Raw genomic sequence first — 20,840 nt, forward strand, 5'->3', positions numbered from 1 at the left:
GGTATCTCTGTATATAATAAAAGCAGCTCTAAGAAAACCTACTTTATGTACTCAATGGATAAGAAAGGTGATCCACTATACAAATATATAATGGAATTAAATTTTTAATAAAATACATACTTGTTTGATAGAGTACAAGACTTGTATTTCATAAGTTAAATATGTATTTAATTTAAAAACATGTGTTATGATTAAAAACCCAGAACATTAAATTCTTAAAAAACATATCATGTTCAAGAATAAAAATTAAGCATGCTAGATGCTTTACATTTTACGACAATTGTTTAGGAGGAATCTGAGTCCATCTTTCATATATAAATGACAATAAAGCTGTATCTAATTAGATCTAGATTTAGAAGGTGCCTTCCAAAGCTGACTGGGGTGTTCAACTGTACGTAAACTAGCACAAATAAATTAACTATTTGATTTATTATTTGCTGAGGTATGAATCATATTTCACAGAGCTTTTTGAATCTCAAACATAAAAAAGATTGAAGAAATTTCCAGAAAAATTTAAAATCCTCTCATTTACTACTAATACTAATAAATCCAAGTCAACTTTCAACATTATATTAAATATTGATTTAAACCTTGTGCTGAGAATTTATGAAATGCATTCCTTGATTCAATCAACAAGTATTTACAAAGTGTTCAGATACATCTAGTACTGCTTTGCAACTTGTAGTCCAACCAAGAATTTAGAGGAAAAATATCAAGATAAAGTTGGCAAGAAGCAGAACAATTTTAATGAAAACATAATGTAATTATATAAAAAATTCACTGATGCTTTTCATATTAAACTATGTAAGACTATTTTAGCACAATTATTTTACTAATTATTAACCATTATGGTTAATATCAGATTCTGGAAATAGCAACAAAACTACAAAGTTTAGTAAAGTCTTTTGATGAAAAATGTAGGCTTTAAAAAAAAAAAAGAATAGCAGGCTTTTTTTTTTTTTTTAAGTCAAGAAACTGTGGAAATGCTCTGTTCCCCTTCCCAGCACCCAGAGTCGTCTACCCTGTTTTATAATTCAACCTGCAAACAGATTAAGCAGCTGAGTTTGTGGAAAGTATGTTTGCTCTACACTAAGGACCCTTGTGTGACACTATGGTGACTCCCCTGATACCTCGAAGAGAACTACAGACAGTTTTCACTCATCAGCAGGGAAACCAGGCTGAGAATTCACGATTTCTTTGTAACCTCAACTTCTTCATAGAAATCAGTATTTGGCCAACAGGGAGGAAAGACTTTTTATTAGCTTTACATGTTCTTTTCTTTTCTTTTCTTTCTGTCAATACCACTCAAAAGACACAGGATGCCGTATATTTCAAAAGGCAGTGTTTTATGCTGATCTTTGAAATTTTAATTATGCGATTAAAAATTAGAATGCATGCAAATGTTAAGTAACTGATTTTTTTTAAAGCATAGAAAGAAAATTCTAAATAGTTGATGAATTTTTTTCTTGAAAATTTGTTAAAAGTTTACAATTTTTTCTTACATCTTTTAGTCCAATCTATTTATTATATAGTTATATTTTATGACGAAACTTGAACAGTATCAGTGTAAATCTGGCCCACGGTTAAGATGATATGTGATAAAAGTTATTTCATTGTAAAACCTAGATCTTTGAAAGGTCTTCTAACCATGTACGTCTGGTTGTAAATACTTTTATTTTAAGTAACTATGTGTAGCTTAAGCATGTTAAATTTAGTAAAATACATTAAAAAATTCCTTTGGGAAACTTGCTCTAGGCCAGAAGCATGTCTGTAGATGGAAAGACACATGGAAAATTATAGCACAAAGAATCAGATTTCATAACCTCTTATGATAAAAAACATCATTTAGTGGATTGGTGTGTCAGTTTTCTCTTTAATAAATGAGGATTATGGATGGTCTGGGCAAAACTATTAAAAGAAGTTTTTCTCACAAAGTTCTCGTGCTCTTAACCTGCTCTTTAGCCTCCACATAACTCTCTGAAACCAAGTGCATCCAGAATCGGCAAAAGAGTAATCTGAAAAGCTAAATCACTATGTGCTCTTCTTCCACAAACATACACATTTTTTAAAGAGATGTACCTAAGGAGAGTAATGCTTAACGTGACGGAATGGATTTCCATTGGTGAAATTTTAGGCTTTATGATACCTGGGCCAAGAAGCTATTTTGGCGCAGTGAGGTCTGGCATTCACCACATTTTACTTTATAAGTGACTATCTGCTATAAACATTGGCTTGTTTATGGATGGTAATTCTGTACAACTTTCCAAGTATACTCCTATAGGTTAAAAAATTCAAGAAAAATGTTAGACTCTCAAAGAAATAAAATATAAATTTAAAATTCTACAATTATTAGAAATAGTATATGATCTCTCTGTCCTATTACTGCAGATTTCAGGTCTTTTAAATGTAATTAAACTTGATGGAAGTTGGTGGTTAGAACAAGGGTTAAAAGCTGATCACTAACAAGTAAGAGATCCCAACTCTGAGGAGAGTGGAAGGAGTGGTGATGCCAGTGCCGTACTCTTCTATGAAACTTGTGAGCTCTAGGTACTTGGCTGGGATAAAAAACTTTATCTAGGGCTTAAAGCACATCAGAGCACACCTGAAGTTTTGCTGTGTATTCCTGACCTGATCTGCTTTTATTTTATTCTGTCATTCTATTGAACTATTAAATTGTTCTAGTTCATATGTTCATAAGCATTCATGGAGCACCCACTTTACAGCAGGCATCTGTGCAAGTATTTGGAGGCAACGGGGATACAAAGAGGAGTAGAACACTGTCTATGGCTTGGAAAAGTTCGATGAGTAATTTTACAGGGATTAGAGTAGATATACAAAGCAATTATAACATCTAGATGATTGAGACCTCTAATAAAGGTATGGACTAAGTATTATGAAAGAATTAAAGAATGAAAAAATAAAGAAGCATCACAGGGGTAACATTTAGACTGGAATTTAAGGAATAACAAAAATCTGGCCAGGTACTAAAAGGGAGGAATATGTTCTAAGAAGAAGAAATAGCATGTGCAGAGATATTGTGGTAGGGGGCATGTGAGGAGATGCCACTAGAACAATGGCAGGAGGCCAGTGATAGGCCTCCTATATCACGCTAAGTTGTTTAAACTTTAACTTGTAGGGGTTGAAGGGCTCCTGAAAGATTTCAAATGGGGAAATAATATAACCTGATTTCTGTTTTAGAAAAATTAACTCTGGTGGTGGTGAGGAAGATAAACTTGAGAGAGCTAGAGGCAGGTAAACTAATTTTATGATTATTTCAATAGTCTAGAGGAATGATTATTTCAGTAGTCATGAAGAATGACTAAGGCCTGAATTAATGCAATTAACAAGGGAAGAGGTGGAGGGAATCAGGAGATACTTAGGCAGCCAACAACGGGGACTGATGGCAAAGTGAACGTGAATGATAAGAAACAGTGAGGGAACAAGGACAGTTCTGAAACTGCTGAGGACTAGGAAAGTCACATCAACTCTCCCTGTGAAGCCAATATAACTGTCCAAATTTTTTGTTTGTTTGTTTTTGTGGTATGCGGGCCTCTCACTGCTGTGGCCTCTCCCGTTGCGGAGCACAGGCTCTGGACGCGCAGGCTCAGCGGCCATGGCTCACAGGCCCAGCCGCTCCGCGGCACGTGGGATCTTCCCAGAGAGGGACACGAACCCGTGTCCCCTGCATCGGCAGGCGGACTCTCAATGACTGCGCCACCAGGGGAGCCCTGTCCAAATTTTTTAACTGAAAAACTTTTGCTTCCAGGAGTTAAGCAATTTGCCCTAAATCTCACAGGTAATAGGTAGGAAACCAGGGACTCAAACACAGGTCTGTCTGACTTGACCACAAAGCTTGTCTCTATCTTTTATGCTGCACTGAATCTCATAGGATGAATATGTTTCTCATGAGGGAAAAGGGCAAAAGGCTCCAAGGAGAGAGGCCAACGTATATAAATGCATTAGTCCTGAAAAGGTAGTGCCCTTCTGAAGAATGAGATAGTGCAGTATGAGTGAAATGACAAGAGAAGGAGGGACTATGCAACACACATTGTTCTAAAAGCATCACACGTATTATCTCATCTAATTCTTACAACATTATGAAGTAGGTGTATTACTGTCCACATACTATTGCCCACATCAAGGCAGTGTTTTAAAATGTCCTAGTTCACATAGCTATGCATTCTGAATCCAGAGCCTGAGCTTTTAAATTACCATGTTGAAGATATATGAGCATCTTTACTTATTTTACCATGCTCATATATAAATTTTATGATAAAGTATAATTAGGAATGGGCCATTGAATTCAACAATTAGGAAATTACTGGTAATCTTAAGAAGAACAATTTAGTATAAGAACTAGCCATAGTGTATTGAGTAGTAGAAGAACAAATGGGAATTGAAAAACTAGAGGTAGTGAATACAGATCAGTTATTTAAGGAATTTGGTTGTGAAGGGTAAAGGGGAAATGTGGACCTTTTAAATTTAAATTTTAATTATTGCCTGGAATACTGACATATTTTCAAAGGACCTTCAAAAATAATTGCTAGTAATAGTGATTTCAGATTATATGGAGAATACTAATACCTAACAGAATACCAATACCTGTTAATATCTAACAAAGTCTTATCAGTTGGCTTCCTGGAAGGTTATCATCTTATATCCAACAAAATAGGCTGATGCCCACATTAACTGTAATGAAGATACACTGCACACTTGAGGGCAATTAAAGATGAAATATAGTGGATTAAATATGAAACGGAAAGCCTGATAATATTTCATCTAGGTCTGATTGCTAGAAATCAGAATAAAAGATTTAACATTTAAATTAAAATTTAACATTTAACTCTTGTAAATGACATAATTGTTGCACTTAAACTCTGTCCATGGATTGGTGCCATTTCCATTAAAAAGTCTTGATTTGTTTGTTCTTAAACGTGAAGAATAAGGACAATATAGTTAGTTTTTCAAAAGGTTAAACTTATTTAATTTAAAGAGTTATCTGAGAAATGTTATTTCTACTTCTTGGGGTACAAAGTTATTTCTTTTAAAAATAATAACAATAGCTGATGAGATCTAAAAAATAAAAGTTGACAACATTTCCAAATTTCTTTAGAAATCTAATTGCTCTCTGGGAAACACTGTTTTAGGGAATTTTAGTTATGTATAGAAATTAAAGGATTACAGGTAAAGAAAACTTTGAAATTTTTAAGTATTTGTATCCTTTAAGCAAATAGAGCTAAATCCGATCTTGACTGTCAAAAGTTACTGATTTGTAATTTACAATGAAATGAGATCTACCTAAATATCTATCTTGGGGTTCTTAGAATGTTAATATACTCTGTGAATAATCGGATACAGTTTCTGACTGAATACAAACTTAATCTTTAAACCTATAAAATATAACACCATAAATCATAAGTTTCAAGGTACATATACCTTAAAGATTAATTCCTAATCTGTTTTAAAACAGTCTTGACTACGTATTTACCTGATCTTGGGCTAGTAATCAAGATATAATTTCAGGGATGTTGAGGAAATGTTTCAGAAGACTTATTTTCAAACAAAAAGTATTGAGAAGTAAGAAACCTTGAAGTTAGCTCTACTTTTCCATACTGTAAAACTGAAAAAAAAATTGTTAAGGAAGAAGGTATGTCTTAGAAATTGAATTCAATTAGGTGTGTGAATGATGTAATGCTGTTAACAATACATAAAAAAGGGCTCAGTTAAAATGACAAGTTCTATTACATTAAAGCTGCTTTAGAATATTCTGCTACAGTGTTCAAGTCCCATAGATTAACAAGTGACTTCCTTGTCTGATAAGTTATTTGTTAATATTTTGCTATCTATCATTAAGGACTGACTGATTATGCAGCTTTATTTAAATTTTAATAAAAATGCAAAGATTATTGAAAATAAATGTGATCATGTACAGTGAAAAGCTGTATTAAATGCTTCAGAAGAACAACACAAGAAAATTAATTTCACTGTACTGGATTCTATGTGCCTAGAGGTCTCAGATTGCAAGGTCATAGATGATCTCAGCTCAAGTAAGATTATTGTGAAGCTAAATGAGTAGAGTTGGTAACTTGACTGTCTCTTCCCCTTGCTAATTACCTATTACCTATGAACTGATTTTAATCGTATGGCCTCCATGAACCCCTGAAGATCAATTATTCAATAAAAATGGTTTGCCCTAAATAGTAACCATGATTCGCAAGTAAATGACTTTTTGACCCCAAATATAGATATGACAGGCCGTCTAAAAAAGTTCATTTGGCTCAATCCACTTTTGTCTTAAACTATTAAGAGCATAAATAATATATTATTTAGTTGCCAAAAGAATGTGCTTTTGTTTTGTTTTGTTTCATGCTTTTGAAATAATGCAAGGTCATTTTACTTACTTCTGAACTTTGTCATTGGCTGCTCGGGAGGCCTCGATGGTGTGCTGAAGCTCTAATTCCATGTTTGCTCGATCTGTCAGAGCTTGCTGCAGTTGGGTAGCTAATTCATCATTTTGTTGTTGAGTGATGGAAACAATGTTCTCTCTACTTTTTAAAGCTTCTTCATAGGTATTAAGGGTATGGTTAAACTGATCCTTCAGATTTTCTTCTTGGGATAAAGATTTGTGTAAACTGAGAAAATATAAAAATAAATAATTTAAACATAAATATGTAGGCTGACCGACCAATAATTTATTTAACGAAAATCTCCAGTTAGAAATACCCATTTCTAAAAATCAATAAAGATAACTTAAACGGGTAAATACAAATAATTTTTATATCACAATATTATACTTGATAATTATCCATTTCTCTGCTTCTAGGCTGAAAGCTACCCAGACAAATGATTATCTTTGCTACCAAAGCATACAAAAAGATGCTGCAGGATGTTAATTTAATTGTATCAGTGTAAATATTACATTCAATTTTCTTTAAAAGGAATAGCAAAGAATTGGAGAATAAAGTATCTCTAGGTAAATAAAAGAATATAATAAGCTGACTGCAAAGAAGTGAGAAGTAAGAGAATGGGCATCAGTTTAGGAGATCCAGGGTCTATTCGGCTGAACACGTAATGAGAATGAATGAGATTTGTACAAATACTGATCAGCCTTATACACAGCATTTTCTACTTGTCACAATTGAGATATAAATGAAGTTAAAATCACAAGTCAACCTGCACAGAAATAATATGTATTCAGATATATTTTCTTTTTGTTAATGAATCTTATGCCAAACACATCCACTCATTAAGTCATACAGAGAAACAGCATATAAATTAAGACTAAATTAATGCAGAAGAAAATGCAGACAAATAGAATCTTAAAATGCTAAAGGTCAGATCTTTGATATGTCATTACACCTACCACCTGAGGTTATTTTGAAATGGCACCAAGCACCTCACTCAATTAAATAAAGACATTTTGAAAATATAAATATTTAATAATGGGAAATTTAAAATCCACACAGGAGATGTTCTTTTTTTATTAAATAAGATCATTTCAGTATATGCATACAAAAGAAATGTCGATGGGAGACTTGAAGTAAAACACCCTAACTATATAATACAGATTGATAATGTTGAAAGAAAGTAATATAATTCTTAAAGCTGTAGAAAGCTGGTCAGGGAACTTTAACTCTGGCTGAATATCTAGTCTGGTACTTTATCTAAAACTTTTCAAAATGAAGTAATTATAAATTTCTTCTTTTTGCTTAAATAGCCTATAAGCCTCTCCAGGGTGCTCACTTTGGACAAGGTGTCACACAGAAATAAGATGGACTTGAGACAGGGATAGTTAGCATACCAAAAGAAATCATGTCAGAATTCAGTTTAGTCCCTAAGAAGAGAGATGCTGCTAAACTGTGGTCAAGTGATTACTATATATGAAATAAGAATGGTGTATACTGCCAGATTTGCAGAGTGCAAAGAAAGTATCTTCCTTCATGGTTTTCATCTTGTTATGTATCTAACCCTTACTTCATTCTTCTTGGTTCTTTCTAGCAATCCATATGCTTAAAGACTCCTGTCTCCTGCTCATTTTCCTAATTCTTCCTCTGTTCTCTCATACTTTCTGCATTGTTCCAACTTCCATTTTCTTTCAATCTACTCTCTTTGTTTACTTGAAACACCCAAGAAAGAAAGAAACTAAAAACAAACAAAACAGAAAAACCTTTAAAAAGTCTATGCTCTTTACCTTTAAATATCAATTTCATTTTTTTTTTCTTTAATTTTTTGGCTGTGTCACACAGCATGTGGGAACTTAGTTCCCCGACCAGGGATCGAACCTGCGTCCCCGCGCACTGGAAGGCCGGAGTCTTAACCACTGGACCGCCAGGGAAGTCCCTAATTACATTTTAAATTACGTAATTTGCACAAATCCAAAGTATTCAGCTTGACAAAATGTAAAGAATAAAATACAGAACAAATGCAGAACACTCCAGTCCTCCCAGTTGATCCCCTTTCCAAAGGTAATCACTAGTCCAACCTCTATCAAGATTAATATTGCCTGTTTTTGAACTTTTTGTCTGACTTAATATTTTGCTTAACATAAAGTTTCTGAGATTCATCCTGTTGTATTTTATTCTATGAAGTATTCCATTACATAAATACATAGCAATTTATTTAACCATTCCACTGTTGCTGCTATGAATAATTCCTGTATGTGTGTTTTGATGGACCTAAGTACCCATTTCTTTTTGGCTTGTTTTTTTTCCCCAGCTTTATTGAGATATAACTGACGTAAGTACCCATTTCTGGAGCAGAATTCCTCCATAGGGCGTATATATGTTCAGATTTAGTAGATACTGCAAAGTTTCCCAAAGTGGTCATACCAATTTATTCTCACATCAGCAAGAGTTCCAGTTGCTCTATATGCACCCGTAGAGTAGGATTGCGAGTCCTCTTAACTTCAGCCATTTTAATGGGGGTGCAGTGAGATTTCATTCTCTTAATGTTGTCTTTTGATAAATGTAAATTCTTAACTTTAATGAAATCTAATTTATTATTATTCCATTAATGGCAGTGCTTTTTTGTGTCCAGTTAAAAAAGTCATAGCCTGCCCTATTCTTTATATTTTTAATCTTAAATATATGCTCCTCATTTATTATTTATTTATTTAAAAAGGGATTTTTATTTATGTTTGGCTGCACTGGGTCTTCGTTGCTGCATGTGGGCTTTCTCTAGCTGCAGCGAGCAGGGGCTACTCTTCATTGCAGTGTGTGGGCTTCAGTAGTTGTGGCACGTGGGCTCAGTAGTTGTGGCTCGTGGGCTCCAGAGTGCAGGCTCAGCGGTTGTGGTGCACGGGCTTAGTTGCTCTGTGGCAGGTGGGATCTCTGGACCAGAGCTTGAACCTGTGTCCCCTGCATTGGCAGGCGGATTCTTAACCACTGTGCCACCAGGGAAGTCCTATGCTCTTCATTTAAAACTTGAAGTAGATCAGCATAGTTTGGGAATTCTGCATTTGTTTGTGATACCTACAACACTATCTAGTATATTATAACCAATTAAATATTAAGAATCAATGATTCAATTTTTAAAATCACACCATTATTAAAATCAATATTATCCCCATTTAATCACCTAATCATTCATCATTTACTAGTTTTCTACCATTTAATTTAGTCTTTTCCTTTTTTTGGCAAATTTACACTACCTGACTTTAATTTTTCTCTCAGATGGACCTGTAACTGGGACCCTTTATTCTCAAGCTCAAAAAGCTACTATTCATTCAAAATACCTTGGAAACCTTTAAATCCCCATCAAGTCTTTCTCAAACTGAAGCAGTAGCTGGAGTGATCTCTTAAAAAGATAAATTAGATAACGTCACTCAAAATCCTGCAATAGTACCTCATCAAACTCAGAATAAATCTCTGAAGATAACAAATTACATATTTTAACTCACTAAACCTCACAACAACTTAGGAAGGGAGTCCTATTAATATTACTTTTTTACTAATGAAAAAACTGAAACAAAGAGGTAAGTAATTTAATTAATCTCATACCCCTACCCTAGCAGAGCCAGAACCTGGACACACATCATAGCCTCCTTCCTGGGCTGGAATCCTCCCCTACTTGCCATGGGCTACAAAGCCCTCTATCATCCGGTCTCTCTACCTACCACCTTTTAGCAGACATTCCATTTCTCAGGTACAGCAAGCTTTTCCTGCTTGAAGCATTTCTTTGAAATGCCTTTCCCTCCACGCTTCTATGTGACCGACTCCTACTCATTCACTAGGTCTCAGCATAAATACTACTTTCTCAGATAAACCTTTTATGTCTCTTCAGTCTAAATTTTGATGTTCCTTCCTTGTTATTCTGTCTCATAGAACCTCTTTTCCTTCTTAGAACTTACAATACTTCGTAGTTTTTTTCAGTTTCATCATGTGATTTACTTCCCAATTCCAACATATTAAATTACATAGGGCAATTTTATTTATGGGAAGAATGCATTCATAAGTTTAATAAATTAAAATGTTCATAATTTAGGGAAATTTTCTTATAGGAATAAAAGTGAAGTAGAGAGGATATATTCCCAGCATGTATAAATCTATAACCACTGAAGTGCATTTTTGTTTTAGTGATGCTTTTTCCCTCAGAAAGCTCTTCCCTAAATTGACAAGAGGGCCACATTGTTTAGCTTTCTTCAGAGTCGTATCACATTTAACCTCTGTTCAAAGTTGATTGAGATGCATTGATTTTCAGATGCATTTTTTTGTATAGCAGTGGCATTACAATTTAATGGCACTTAAATGACATTGTATGGGAAAATATTTTAAGTTATAGTAAGAATAAATTATAAAACAACAGAAAAGCTGTTAAATCACTCTCAGAAACAGTGTGGCTCACACAATACTAACATAGGATGGTAACCATCCCTATTTATCATGAAGATAACGAAGTAATATAAAAAATTCAATTAACTCTTCCAGTTTTGAAATTATATAATTCTTAATGAATTAATTTTTCTAATTTAGTATAGAAAGTGAGACTTTAAAAATATTTTTACTTAGTAGTCTTTCATATAATCATAATTTGAATCCACACCAACTGTGACTATACATTATCTCCTAGGCTGCTCACCACATTGAGTCCAACAGCAGGCCAAGGTAGGAGATGCCATTCAATGGGTATTAGACCATTAAGTAGCATGTAATAGATTCCTTTCTGTAGTGGTTTCTGTCTTCATTTCAGTGTCTCCTGGTCTGTTCCCTCATGACTGTGATCCTGACTATTTTCCTGATCCCTAACTCTCTGTACTGCCTCAGCCGAAAATATCTCGGAATTTTCAGGTTTATGACCCACTTTTACATTTTGCTTGTAGATATTTATGTTCCCCTCAACTTGTGTTTACCTGCTTGTTGAACTCTCAACTGTAACGTCAAACATGGATTCATCTTATTCTTGCAAACTTGTACTTTTCCATCTATACCAAGTTTTGATGCTACTTTTCTTGGCTTCTTGTTTCCGTGATCAACTATTTCTTAAGTCCTTTCATGAGATCACTTTATTCACCATCCCACTATATGCACTTACACTTCTATTTATGCTTCATTTATTTACAGTAATTGCTCAAGCATTCATGTGATCTATATATACTGTTTATTTTAATTGAATAAATATTCTTGGATTAAAAATTTAGAGATGAGGTGTCACAGTATAGGCCAATAGTTCTTTTTTTTTAAATTAATTAGTTAATTTTTGGCTGCATTGGGTTTTCTTTTCTGTGTGTGGGCTTTCTTTAGTTGTGGTGAGAGGGGGCTACTTTTCGGTGCCGTGCGCAGGCTTCTCATTGTGGTGGCTTCTCTTGTTGCGGAGCACGGCCTTTAGGCGTGCGGGCTTCAGTAGCTGTGTCGCGCGGGCTCAGCAGTTGTGGCTCACGGGCTCTAAAGTACAGGATTAGTAGTTGTGGCACATGAGATTAGCTGCTCTGAAGCATGTGGGATCTTCCCGGACCAGGGCTTGAACCCATGTCCCCTGCATTCGCAGGCGGATTCTTAACCACTGTGTCACCAGGGAAGTCCCAGGCCAATAGTTCTTAACTAGGAGTAATTTTGTCCCTCAGGGACATCTTGTAACATCTGGAGACATTTTTCACTGTTACAACTGGAGGGGGGGATGCTACTAGCATTTAGTGAATAGAGGCCAGAGATGTTGCTCAACATCCTAGATTGCAGAGGACAGACCCTCACAACAAAGAATTATCTAGTCTAATACGTCAAGAATGCTAAATCTGGTAAATGAAAAGATGTCAGATTTGGACTTTAAAGAAGTAGATTTAAATTTCAGTCTTGCTGTTCACTCTGTCTGACCTTGGGAAAAATACTTTATAACTTTAAGTATTAATTTCCTCAACTCTAAAACAATGAGAAAAATCTCACTGAGTTCACATAAGAACAAAATAAGGTGATCTACTTATGTGAAAATATCTGGCACAATACCTGGCAAAAAACAAGCATTCATATATTGTATAATTTTTTAAGAAATAATTTATTTCTAATTAATTCTGTATAAGGTCTCATACAATATTTAGATATTTTATAAGTAGTTTGATGAAAAACAACTGTTGCTACAGGTTTTTCATGAATTGGGAGAACTAAACTAGTTTTCCTAACCTTTATCACTTACTGATAATATTATTAAATCATTCGAAAAAAAAAAAAGAGGCAGGTTTGGCTTGTTTCACTGAATAAAAATAAATAAAGACAAAGCGAGTATGGAAACCAGAAGTATGTGCTATGTTGTCCTCAGTATACATTTCCTGAAAGGACAGTGTCTGTTTTTACTTCCTGGTTTATTGCATGAATTAATTTGATCTGAGTTTCCGCCTTACTGTGATTGCCTTTTCTCAAAAGAACTTCTTTTAACATTTCTTTCAAGGCAGGTGTACTGGTGACAAATTCCCTCAGTCTTTGTCTAAGAAAGTCTTTATTTCTCCTTCACTTTTGGAGGACAATTTCACTGGATATAGAATTCTAGGTTTATGTCCCAAATTTTAGTCTGACATTCAAGGTGCTCCAGAATTCTGTTCTAGTTTTCTTTCCAGACTTTTTCCTAACTATTCTATCAAAAACTTTTATTCTAGCCAAATGGAAATATAAACTGTTCTTTAAAACTGCCCTCACACTTTTCACTCTGGGATTATTGCTCACACTGTTGCCTCCACTTGGAATTCTATTTCCCTATCCCTCTAAGCGCCCGATCACTACACTTCAAGATCCAGATGAACTGCCACAACCGTCATGAAGTTACACTCCCATATCCTGCCCAAGGAGACACTACCTCCTCTAAGCTCCATACCCTTTCCATACCCCTTGTATTATATTCATCGCTTTCTACTATCCTTTATAGCTACTTTATACTCACTTTATCTTCCCTACTTTAGTCTAATGCTATTGAAGGAAGGGGCCATTTTTTACTCTTCTTTATTTCCTTAGAGGGCCTAGCACAGTGGCTTCTCTATAAGAGGCAGACAAAAAGTATTTATTGAACATTGTTGCTTAAATGCTCCATTCGAATAAGTGGGCTCTAGTATTATAGAAGAGTCACATCAGTTTTATTTCCCTTTCTTTTCTCCTTATCTTTATGTGCAGCCTCATATTCTCCATTGCTTCCCTCATCCACACTCCATTCCATTCCATTTTTGAGGAATATTTAAAGATTAACATTTTTGTTTTGAGATCATTACAAATTCACATGCAGTTGTAAGAAATAATACAGAAAGATCCCTCATGTCATTTACCACTTTCCCCCAAAAGTAACATTTTGTAAAATTATAGTAAATTTATGTAAAATTATAGTAAATTTTGTAAAATTATAGCAACATTTTGTAAAATTATTAGTATAAATTATTATTATTAGTATAAATTATTATTAGTAGTATAAATAATTAGTATAATAGCACCACCAAGATATTGACATTGATACAGTCAAGATACAAAACAGTTATATCACCACGAAGTATATTTCCCTACTTCCTTACCACTCCATCCCCTCCTTAAATCCTAAGAACCACTAATCTGTTTCCTATTTCTGTAATGTCATTTCAAGAGTGTTATACAAATGGAAAGGTTTGGGGATTTTCTGTTGTCTCTCAGCATAGTTCTCTGGGGATTCATTCAGGTTATTGCATGTATCAGTAATGGAATAAGAGTTTTTTTAGGAAATGGTCTGTTACTTCTAAATTGCCATTTTTATGCATGTAGAGCTGTCCATAGTAATCTCTTATTGTTTTTATCTCTGCGAAGTCTATAGTGATATCCTATCATTCCTGATATTCATAATGTGTTTTCTCTCTGCTCTTATGTGCTTCTTTCTGTTTTTTTTTTTTTTTTTTTTGCGGTACGCGGGCCTCTCACTGTTGTGACCTCTCCCGTTGCGGAGCACAGGCTCCGGACGCGCAGGCTCAGCAGCCATGGTTCACGGGCCCAGCCGCTCTGTGGCATGTGGGATCTTCCCGGACCGGGGCATGAAACCGTGTCTCCTGCATCGGCAGGCAGACTCTCAACCACTGGGCCACCAGGGAAGCCCTTTTCTGTTCTTATTTTTAATATTTTCTTCCTTCTGCTTGCTTTGCATTTATTTTTTTGTTCTCTTTCCAGATTCTTGAGGTAGGACCTTAGATTGTTGATTTGATACACTTCCAATTTTCCTAATGTATGTATTTAGTGCTAAAAATTTCACTCTCAGCACTGCCTTAGCTATGTCCCAGAAATTTTGCTATGCAGTACTTTTATTTTCATTCACTTCCATATATATTTTTTAATTTCCCTTGAGAATTCTTATTTGACTCATGGATTATTTAGAAATGTGTTGTTAAATGTTCCCAAGTGTTTGGAGATTTGTTACATCTCCTTACCACATAAGGTAACAAAGGTTCCAGTTATATAATGTGGACATCTTTTGGGGGGGACATTTTTGGCCTATTACAATTAATAAAATCAATAAACCTATAGCCAGGCTAACCAAGAAAAAAGAAAGAAGATAAAAATTACTAATATCAGAAATGAAAGAGAGGTCATCACTACTGATCCCAGGGACATTAACAGGATAATAAAGTAATGTTATTAACAACTCTATGTCCACAAATTTAATAACTTATATAAAATGGAACAAATTCCTTGCAAGATACAAATTACCAAAACTCACGCAAGGAGAAATAGACAATCTGAATAAGCCTTTACCTATTAAAGAAATTAAATCAATAGTCAATGCATTCCAAAAAAGAAAACCCGAGGCCCAGAGGAGTTAATCAAACATTTAAGGAAGAAATGATACCAATTTTTTTATACCAATTCTTTAAAATCTCTTCCAGAAAGTAGAAACAGAGGAAATATTTTCTAATTCAATCTATGAGTCCAGCATTACCCTAACGCCAAAACCAGATAAAGACATTATTAGAAAAGAAAACCTACAGAATATTATCTCTCATGTATAGAGACGCAAAAATCCTCAACAAAATATTAGCAAATCGAACCCAACAAAGTACATAAAGAATTATGCACTCCTATCCAGTAGGATTTATTCTCGGTATAAAACATTAGAAAATCAATTAATATAGTCCATTACAAAACAATCTAAAGAAGACAAATCACTTGATCATACCAATAAATGCAGAAGAAGCGCTGGAAAATCTAATATCCATTCATGATAAAAACTCTCAGCTAACTAGGAAGAGAGAAGAAATTTCTAAACTTGATATAGAGCATCTACAAAAAAACCCCTATAGCTAACATCATACTTATTGGTGAGAAATTAGATGCTTTCTCCCCCAAATCAGGGCCAAGACAAGGATATCTCCTCTCACCACTTCTGTTCAACACAGTACTGGATGTCCTAGCTAATGTAAAAGACAATAAAATAAAATAAAATGTATACAGATTAAGAAGGAAAAAATAAGACTGTCTTCGTTCACAGATAACATGATTGTCTATGTAGAAAATCTAAAAGACTCAACGAAAATAAAACAACAAAACTCCTGGAACTAATTAGTCACTTTAACAAGGCTGCAGGATGTAAGGTTAATATAAAGTCAATTGCTTTCTTATGTTGCAGCAGTGAACAATTCCAATTTAAAATTAAAACATAATATCACTTATATTACCACTCCCCCAAACGAAATATTTAGATATAAATCTAACAAAATATGTATAGGATCTATATGAGGAAAACTCAGATGAAAGATATCAAAGGCCTAAATAAATGGAGAGATATTCCATGAGCATGAATAAAAAGACTCAATATTGTTAAGATGTCAATTCTTCCTAACATGTTCTATAGATTCAATGCAATGCCAATCAAAAGCCCAGAAAATTATTTTGTACACATTGACAAACTGATTCTAAAGTTCATATGGTAAGGCAAAAGATCTAGGACAGCCAACTCAATATTGAGGGAGGACAAAGTCAGAAGACTGACACCATCCAACTTCAGGACTTAAAGCTATAGCAATCACGACAGCATTACACTGGCAAAAGAAGAGACAAACAGATCAGTTGAAGAGAATAGAGAGCCTTGAAATAGATCCATACAACAATGGTCAACTGATCTTGACAAAAAAGCACAGGCAATTCAATGGACAAGGAATAGCCTTTTCTTTAACAAATTGTGCTGGAACAAATGGACATCCATACAAGAAAAAAAATAATCTACACCAAGAACTTACACCTTTCACAAAAAGTAACTAAAAATGTGTTATAGGCCTAAGGAGTAAAATGAAAAACTATATAACATCTAGAAGATAACATAAGAGAAAACTGAGGTGATCTTGGGTTTAATAATGAGTTTTTACATACAATACCAACACCATGGATTTTTCATAATCCATGAAAAAAACAGATGTTAGACCTTATTAGAATTAAAAACTTATATGCTGCAAGACATACTGTTAAAAGAATGAAAAGACAATCCACAGACTGAAGAAAATCTTCGAAAAATACATATCTGATAAAGGACTAGTATGCAAAATACACAAAGAACTCTTAAAATGCAACAATAAGAAAATAAGCCTCAATTAAAAAATAGACAAAAGAAGCAGACATATCACCAAAGAAGAAATACAGATGGCATATCAACATACAAAAAGAGGCTCAACATCATAGGCTACCAGGGAACTGCAAATTAAAACAGTGAGATACCACTATACCTATTGGAAGAGCTAAATCCAGAAAAGGAGTAACACGAAATTCTGGTGAGGATGTGGGGCAACAGGAACTCCGGCTTATTGGTAGTGTTAATGCAAAATAGTACAGGTACTCTGAAAGACAGTTTGGCAGTTTCTTACAAAGCTACACATAATCTTACCATATGATACACTGATCGTGCTCCTAAGTGTTTACCCAATAGTAATGAAAACCTATGTCTACGCAACAACCTGAACGTGAGTGTTTATAGCAGCTTCATTCGTAATTTCCCCAAACTGGAAGCAACCAAGATATCTTTCAATAGGCAAATATATAAACAAACTGTGGTACATCCATACAATGGGATATCATTTAATGATAAAAAGTGAGATATCAAGCCCTGAAAACACATGGAGGAAACTTAAATGCATGTTACTTAGTGAAAGAAGCCAGTCTGGAAGACTATATACTGCATGATTCCAACTATATGACACTGTGGAAAAGGCGAAACTACAGACACAGTAAACAGGTCAGTAGTTGCCAAAGGTTCAGGGGGAGGCAGAGGCGGATAAAAAGGCAAAAGCACATGTTTTTTTTTAAAGTGCTGTGACACTATTCTGTATGAAACTGTAACAGTGAGTACATGATATTTTGCATTTTTCAAAACCCATAGAATGGTACAACACAAGGAGTGAACCCTAATGTAAACTGTGGACTTTAAGTAATGATAAGGTATCAATATGGTTTCACTAACTGTAACAAATGTGCCACACCAACACAAGATATTAATAATGGGGAAACTACCTGTGGGAGGAGGTATATGAGAACTCTGTATTATTTCAATTTTACTTTAAATCTAAACTGTTCTAATAAATAAAGTCTATTAAATCCCACCCTCCCAAGACACACACACACACACACACACACACACACACAGTATTAATGAAGGCTGACTAACCATAAGTCCAGTAGGAATCAAAAGTGACATCAGATAGAAAAGAGGGCAAGCATAGCCAGCCATGGCATAATAGCCAAATCAGACCTAATCACACCTGAATTTAGCTATGTCTGTTATAAGTTATAAACTGAAGCATCTCCACAGGAGGGCTTATCAGGTAGGGTAAACCCTACCTGTGATGAGATGTCATATTTATGTAGACACTAGATAACAAGCTGTTAGAAATAGTGTAGAAGAAATCCCTGCACAATGTAGAAGACTGGACTCAGTCATCTCTAGGTATAAGTGAGCTCACGATGCTGAGGCCTAGTTAAATGCCAGATATCATAATTTGTCATCCTAATTCTACTGAAATGGGTACTCCATCTAAGAACAGTCACACAAAGGAAGAGTGTCACCCGCATAAGGGTCAGTTCTAGACAAAAAGATTTTTGAGGAGCTTGGCACAAGCTCATTAGCCAATTTCTTAGCAGATGGCTGAGAAGTTTGCTCAACTACTGAAAACTATGTCCCATACCATCTGCATGAATAAATGATTTTACTAAAAACGTAAAAACCTCAAATAATCAACTGTTCGTTTTTTTAAAATTTATTTTTTAATTTTTGGCTGCACTGGGTCTTTGTTGCTGCGCGTGGGCTTTCTCTAGTTGCAGCGAGCAGGGGCTACTCTTCATTGCGGTGCGCAGGCTTCTTTTGTTGCAGAGCACGGGCTCTAGGCCTGCAGGCTCAGTAGTTGTGCCGCACAGGCTTAGTTGCTCCGTGACACGTGGGATCTTCCTGGACCAGGGCTCAAACCCGTGTCCCCTGAATTGGCAGGTGGATTCTTAACCACTGTGCCGCCGGAGAAGCCCTAACCAACTGTTCTTACATAGGGTAAATATTTTTCTATTTTATTAGTGATCCTAAGTGACTCCCTTAGGAAAAGTAAATAAAGTCCTATTAGATATATAGTTTTATTTCACATTATATAAAGCTTAGGATAAGCACTGATGCCGATCTCAGCTACGAGGTTTAAATAAATTCATTTTATGAGACCATTACAAACACACAGTGCTTGATACACAGCTGTTGCTGTACAGTTATTTGGTTAATTGAATTGCTGAATAGGGTTCAGTCAGTATGCATACTGGAAGCATGTGCTTTGTTTTACTTGGAATTGGGTGGCAGCATGGTGACACGTCAGGCCCTGCTTCCCTTCCTCATGTAAATGAATGACTACTGTGTTCTGGGCACTTTGCTAGAGCTAGAGCTAGAGTAGTGACTAAACACACATTTCAAATTACTTTAAGTGCTATAAAGGAAGGGATGTGACATTTGAGTTGAAATTTAAAGGTAAGAGTAGGTATTAACTAGAAGAGAGGTGAAGGAAGCATTTCAGGCACAGGGAAGAACATGTGCCAAGGCCTTATAATAAGAGAAAGGATGGCTGATGAGCTCAATGAAGCCCAGTTACAACCAGTGCTCGTATCAGTGAACAAGTGGTTGGGTCTAGATCATAGAGGGCCTTTTGGAACATGAGGACCAAACAGGAATTTGGTCTTTTTCTTAAGGCAAATGAGAAGCTGCTAAAGGATTTTAAAGAGAGGGGAACAAGATTTGCCTTTTAAAACAATTGCTCTGCTCTGGCCAGGGGGTGTTTTGTGTCTCTTCATCACCTTACAGGACAAACAGCCTCTAACCACTAAGATGCACCTTGCTCCTTTTCTGAGTGGAATTTCAAGAGAGCATGGAACTATATACTGAGGCTTAAATCTAGGAAATAAAATTCTAGAACTCACCTTTTATTTATTTTCTTGGGTCAGATATTCCACTTATGAAGATTTTTTGTTTTGTTTTGTTTTCTGCCAGGGATTCTGACTAAGTTCAAAGGTATGCTAGTCTGGTCTAAAAGATGGGATTTCTCTTGGACCTAGTTTGGGATCATCTCATTTAGAATCAAATTGTCTGTGCTTGCTGTCTTCACCTCAAATTCTATTCAAGGCTCTACCATCTGCTCTGTCCACAACTGCTCCAGAAAAGATCTTGTTGCTCAGTATAAAAGACATTTTCAATCTTTATGTTATAGGACCTATCAGAAGCCAATTCTTTCTGGAAATGCCTTCTTTCCTTGCTTTCTATGAAAATACACTTCCGGTTTTCTGCTTCATCAAAAGTATTTCTTGATGCTTCTTAATCTCCTTTGGAGGCATCCTTAACTGTTGGTTAACTGTTGGTCATTCTAGCCACTCTCCCTTGATTTCAACCCAGTCCCATGGCTTCACTCAATCATTTATTTCACTTGGAAGTCTTTCTCTCCAGATCAGATTTCTATCCTGAGCACCAGATCTACACAACTACCTAGGAGACATCTTCACTTGACCATCCTGCAAATATCTACAACTCAGTATGTCTAAAACTAAACTCATGATCTCATTTTATATCCTTCTACTAATCAGCCCTTTCTTTCCCTCCCTTCTCCCTGGGCATCACTTTCTACTCAGTGTAAACGCTCAAAACCTATGCATCATCCTTGACATCCATTTCTCACCTAAAAATCTAATCAATCCTTTTGATTGATCAATCTAATCAATCCCTTGCATCTTTCTAGTATTCTTTTCAGCTCCATTACCATTATCATAATTTAGAGTGCCTGCTACTATTTTCTTAAGTGGGTTACTTCAATAGTCTTCACTTGCTCTTTGCCTTGAGTGAGTTTTCTAAAGCACAAATATGAATGTATGACTACCTGGATTAAAACTCTTCAATGACCCCTCACTGCTCTGAGGATA

The 20,840-nt window shown here is 35.2% G+C and overlaps 1 protein-coding gene across 8 annotated transcripts in view; it reads right to left on the reverse strand.

Moving 5' to 3' along the window:
• MIPOL1 (mirror-image polydactyly 1) overlaps nucleotides 1-20,840 on the reverse strand; it is a 315,627-nt gene that overhangs the window by 55,351 nt on the left and 239,436 nt on the right. For all 8 annotated transcript variants that reach the window (XM_073800541.1, XM_073800543.1, XM_073800539.1 and 5 more), the window contains one exon: nucleotides 6,402-6,632. In XM_073800541.1, coding sequence (XP_073656642.1) covers nucleotides 6,402-6,632 — 231 coding nt within the window. The remainder of the gene's footprint in view (nucleotides 1-6,401; nucleotides 6,633-20,840) is intronic.

Source organism: Tursiops truncatus, chromosome 2 (assembly GCF_011762595.2).
Source record: "Tursiops truncatus isolate mTurTru1 chromosome 2, mTurTru1.mat.Y, whole genome shotgun sequence".
In the NCBI taxonomy this organism is placed as follows: Eukaryota; Metazoa; Chordata; class Mammalia; order Artiodactyla; family Delphinidae; genus Tursiops; species Tursiops truncatus.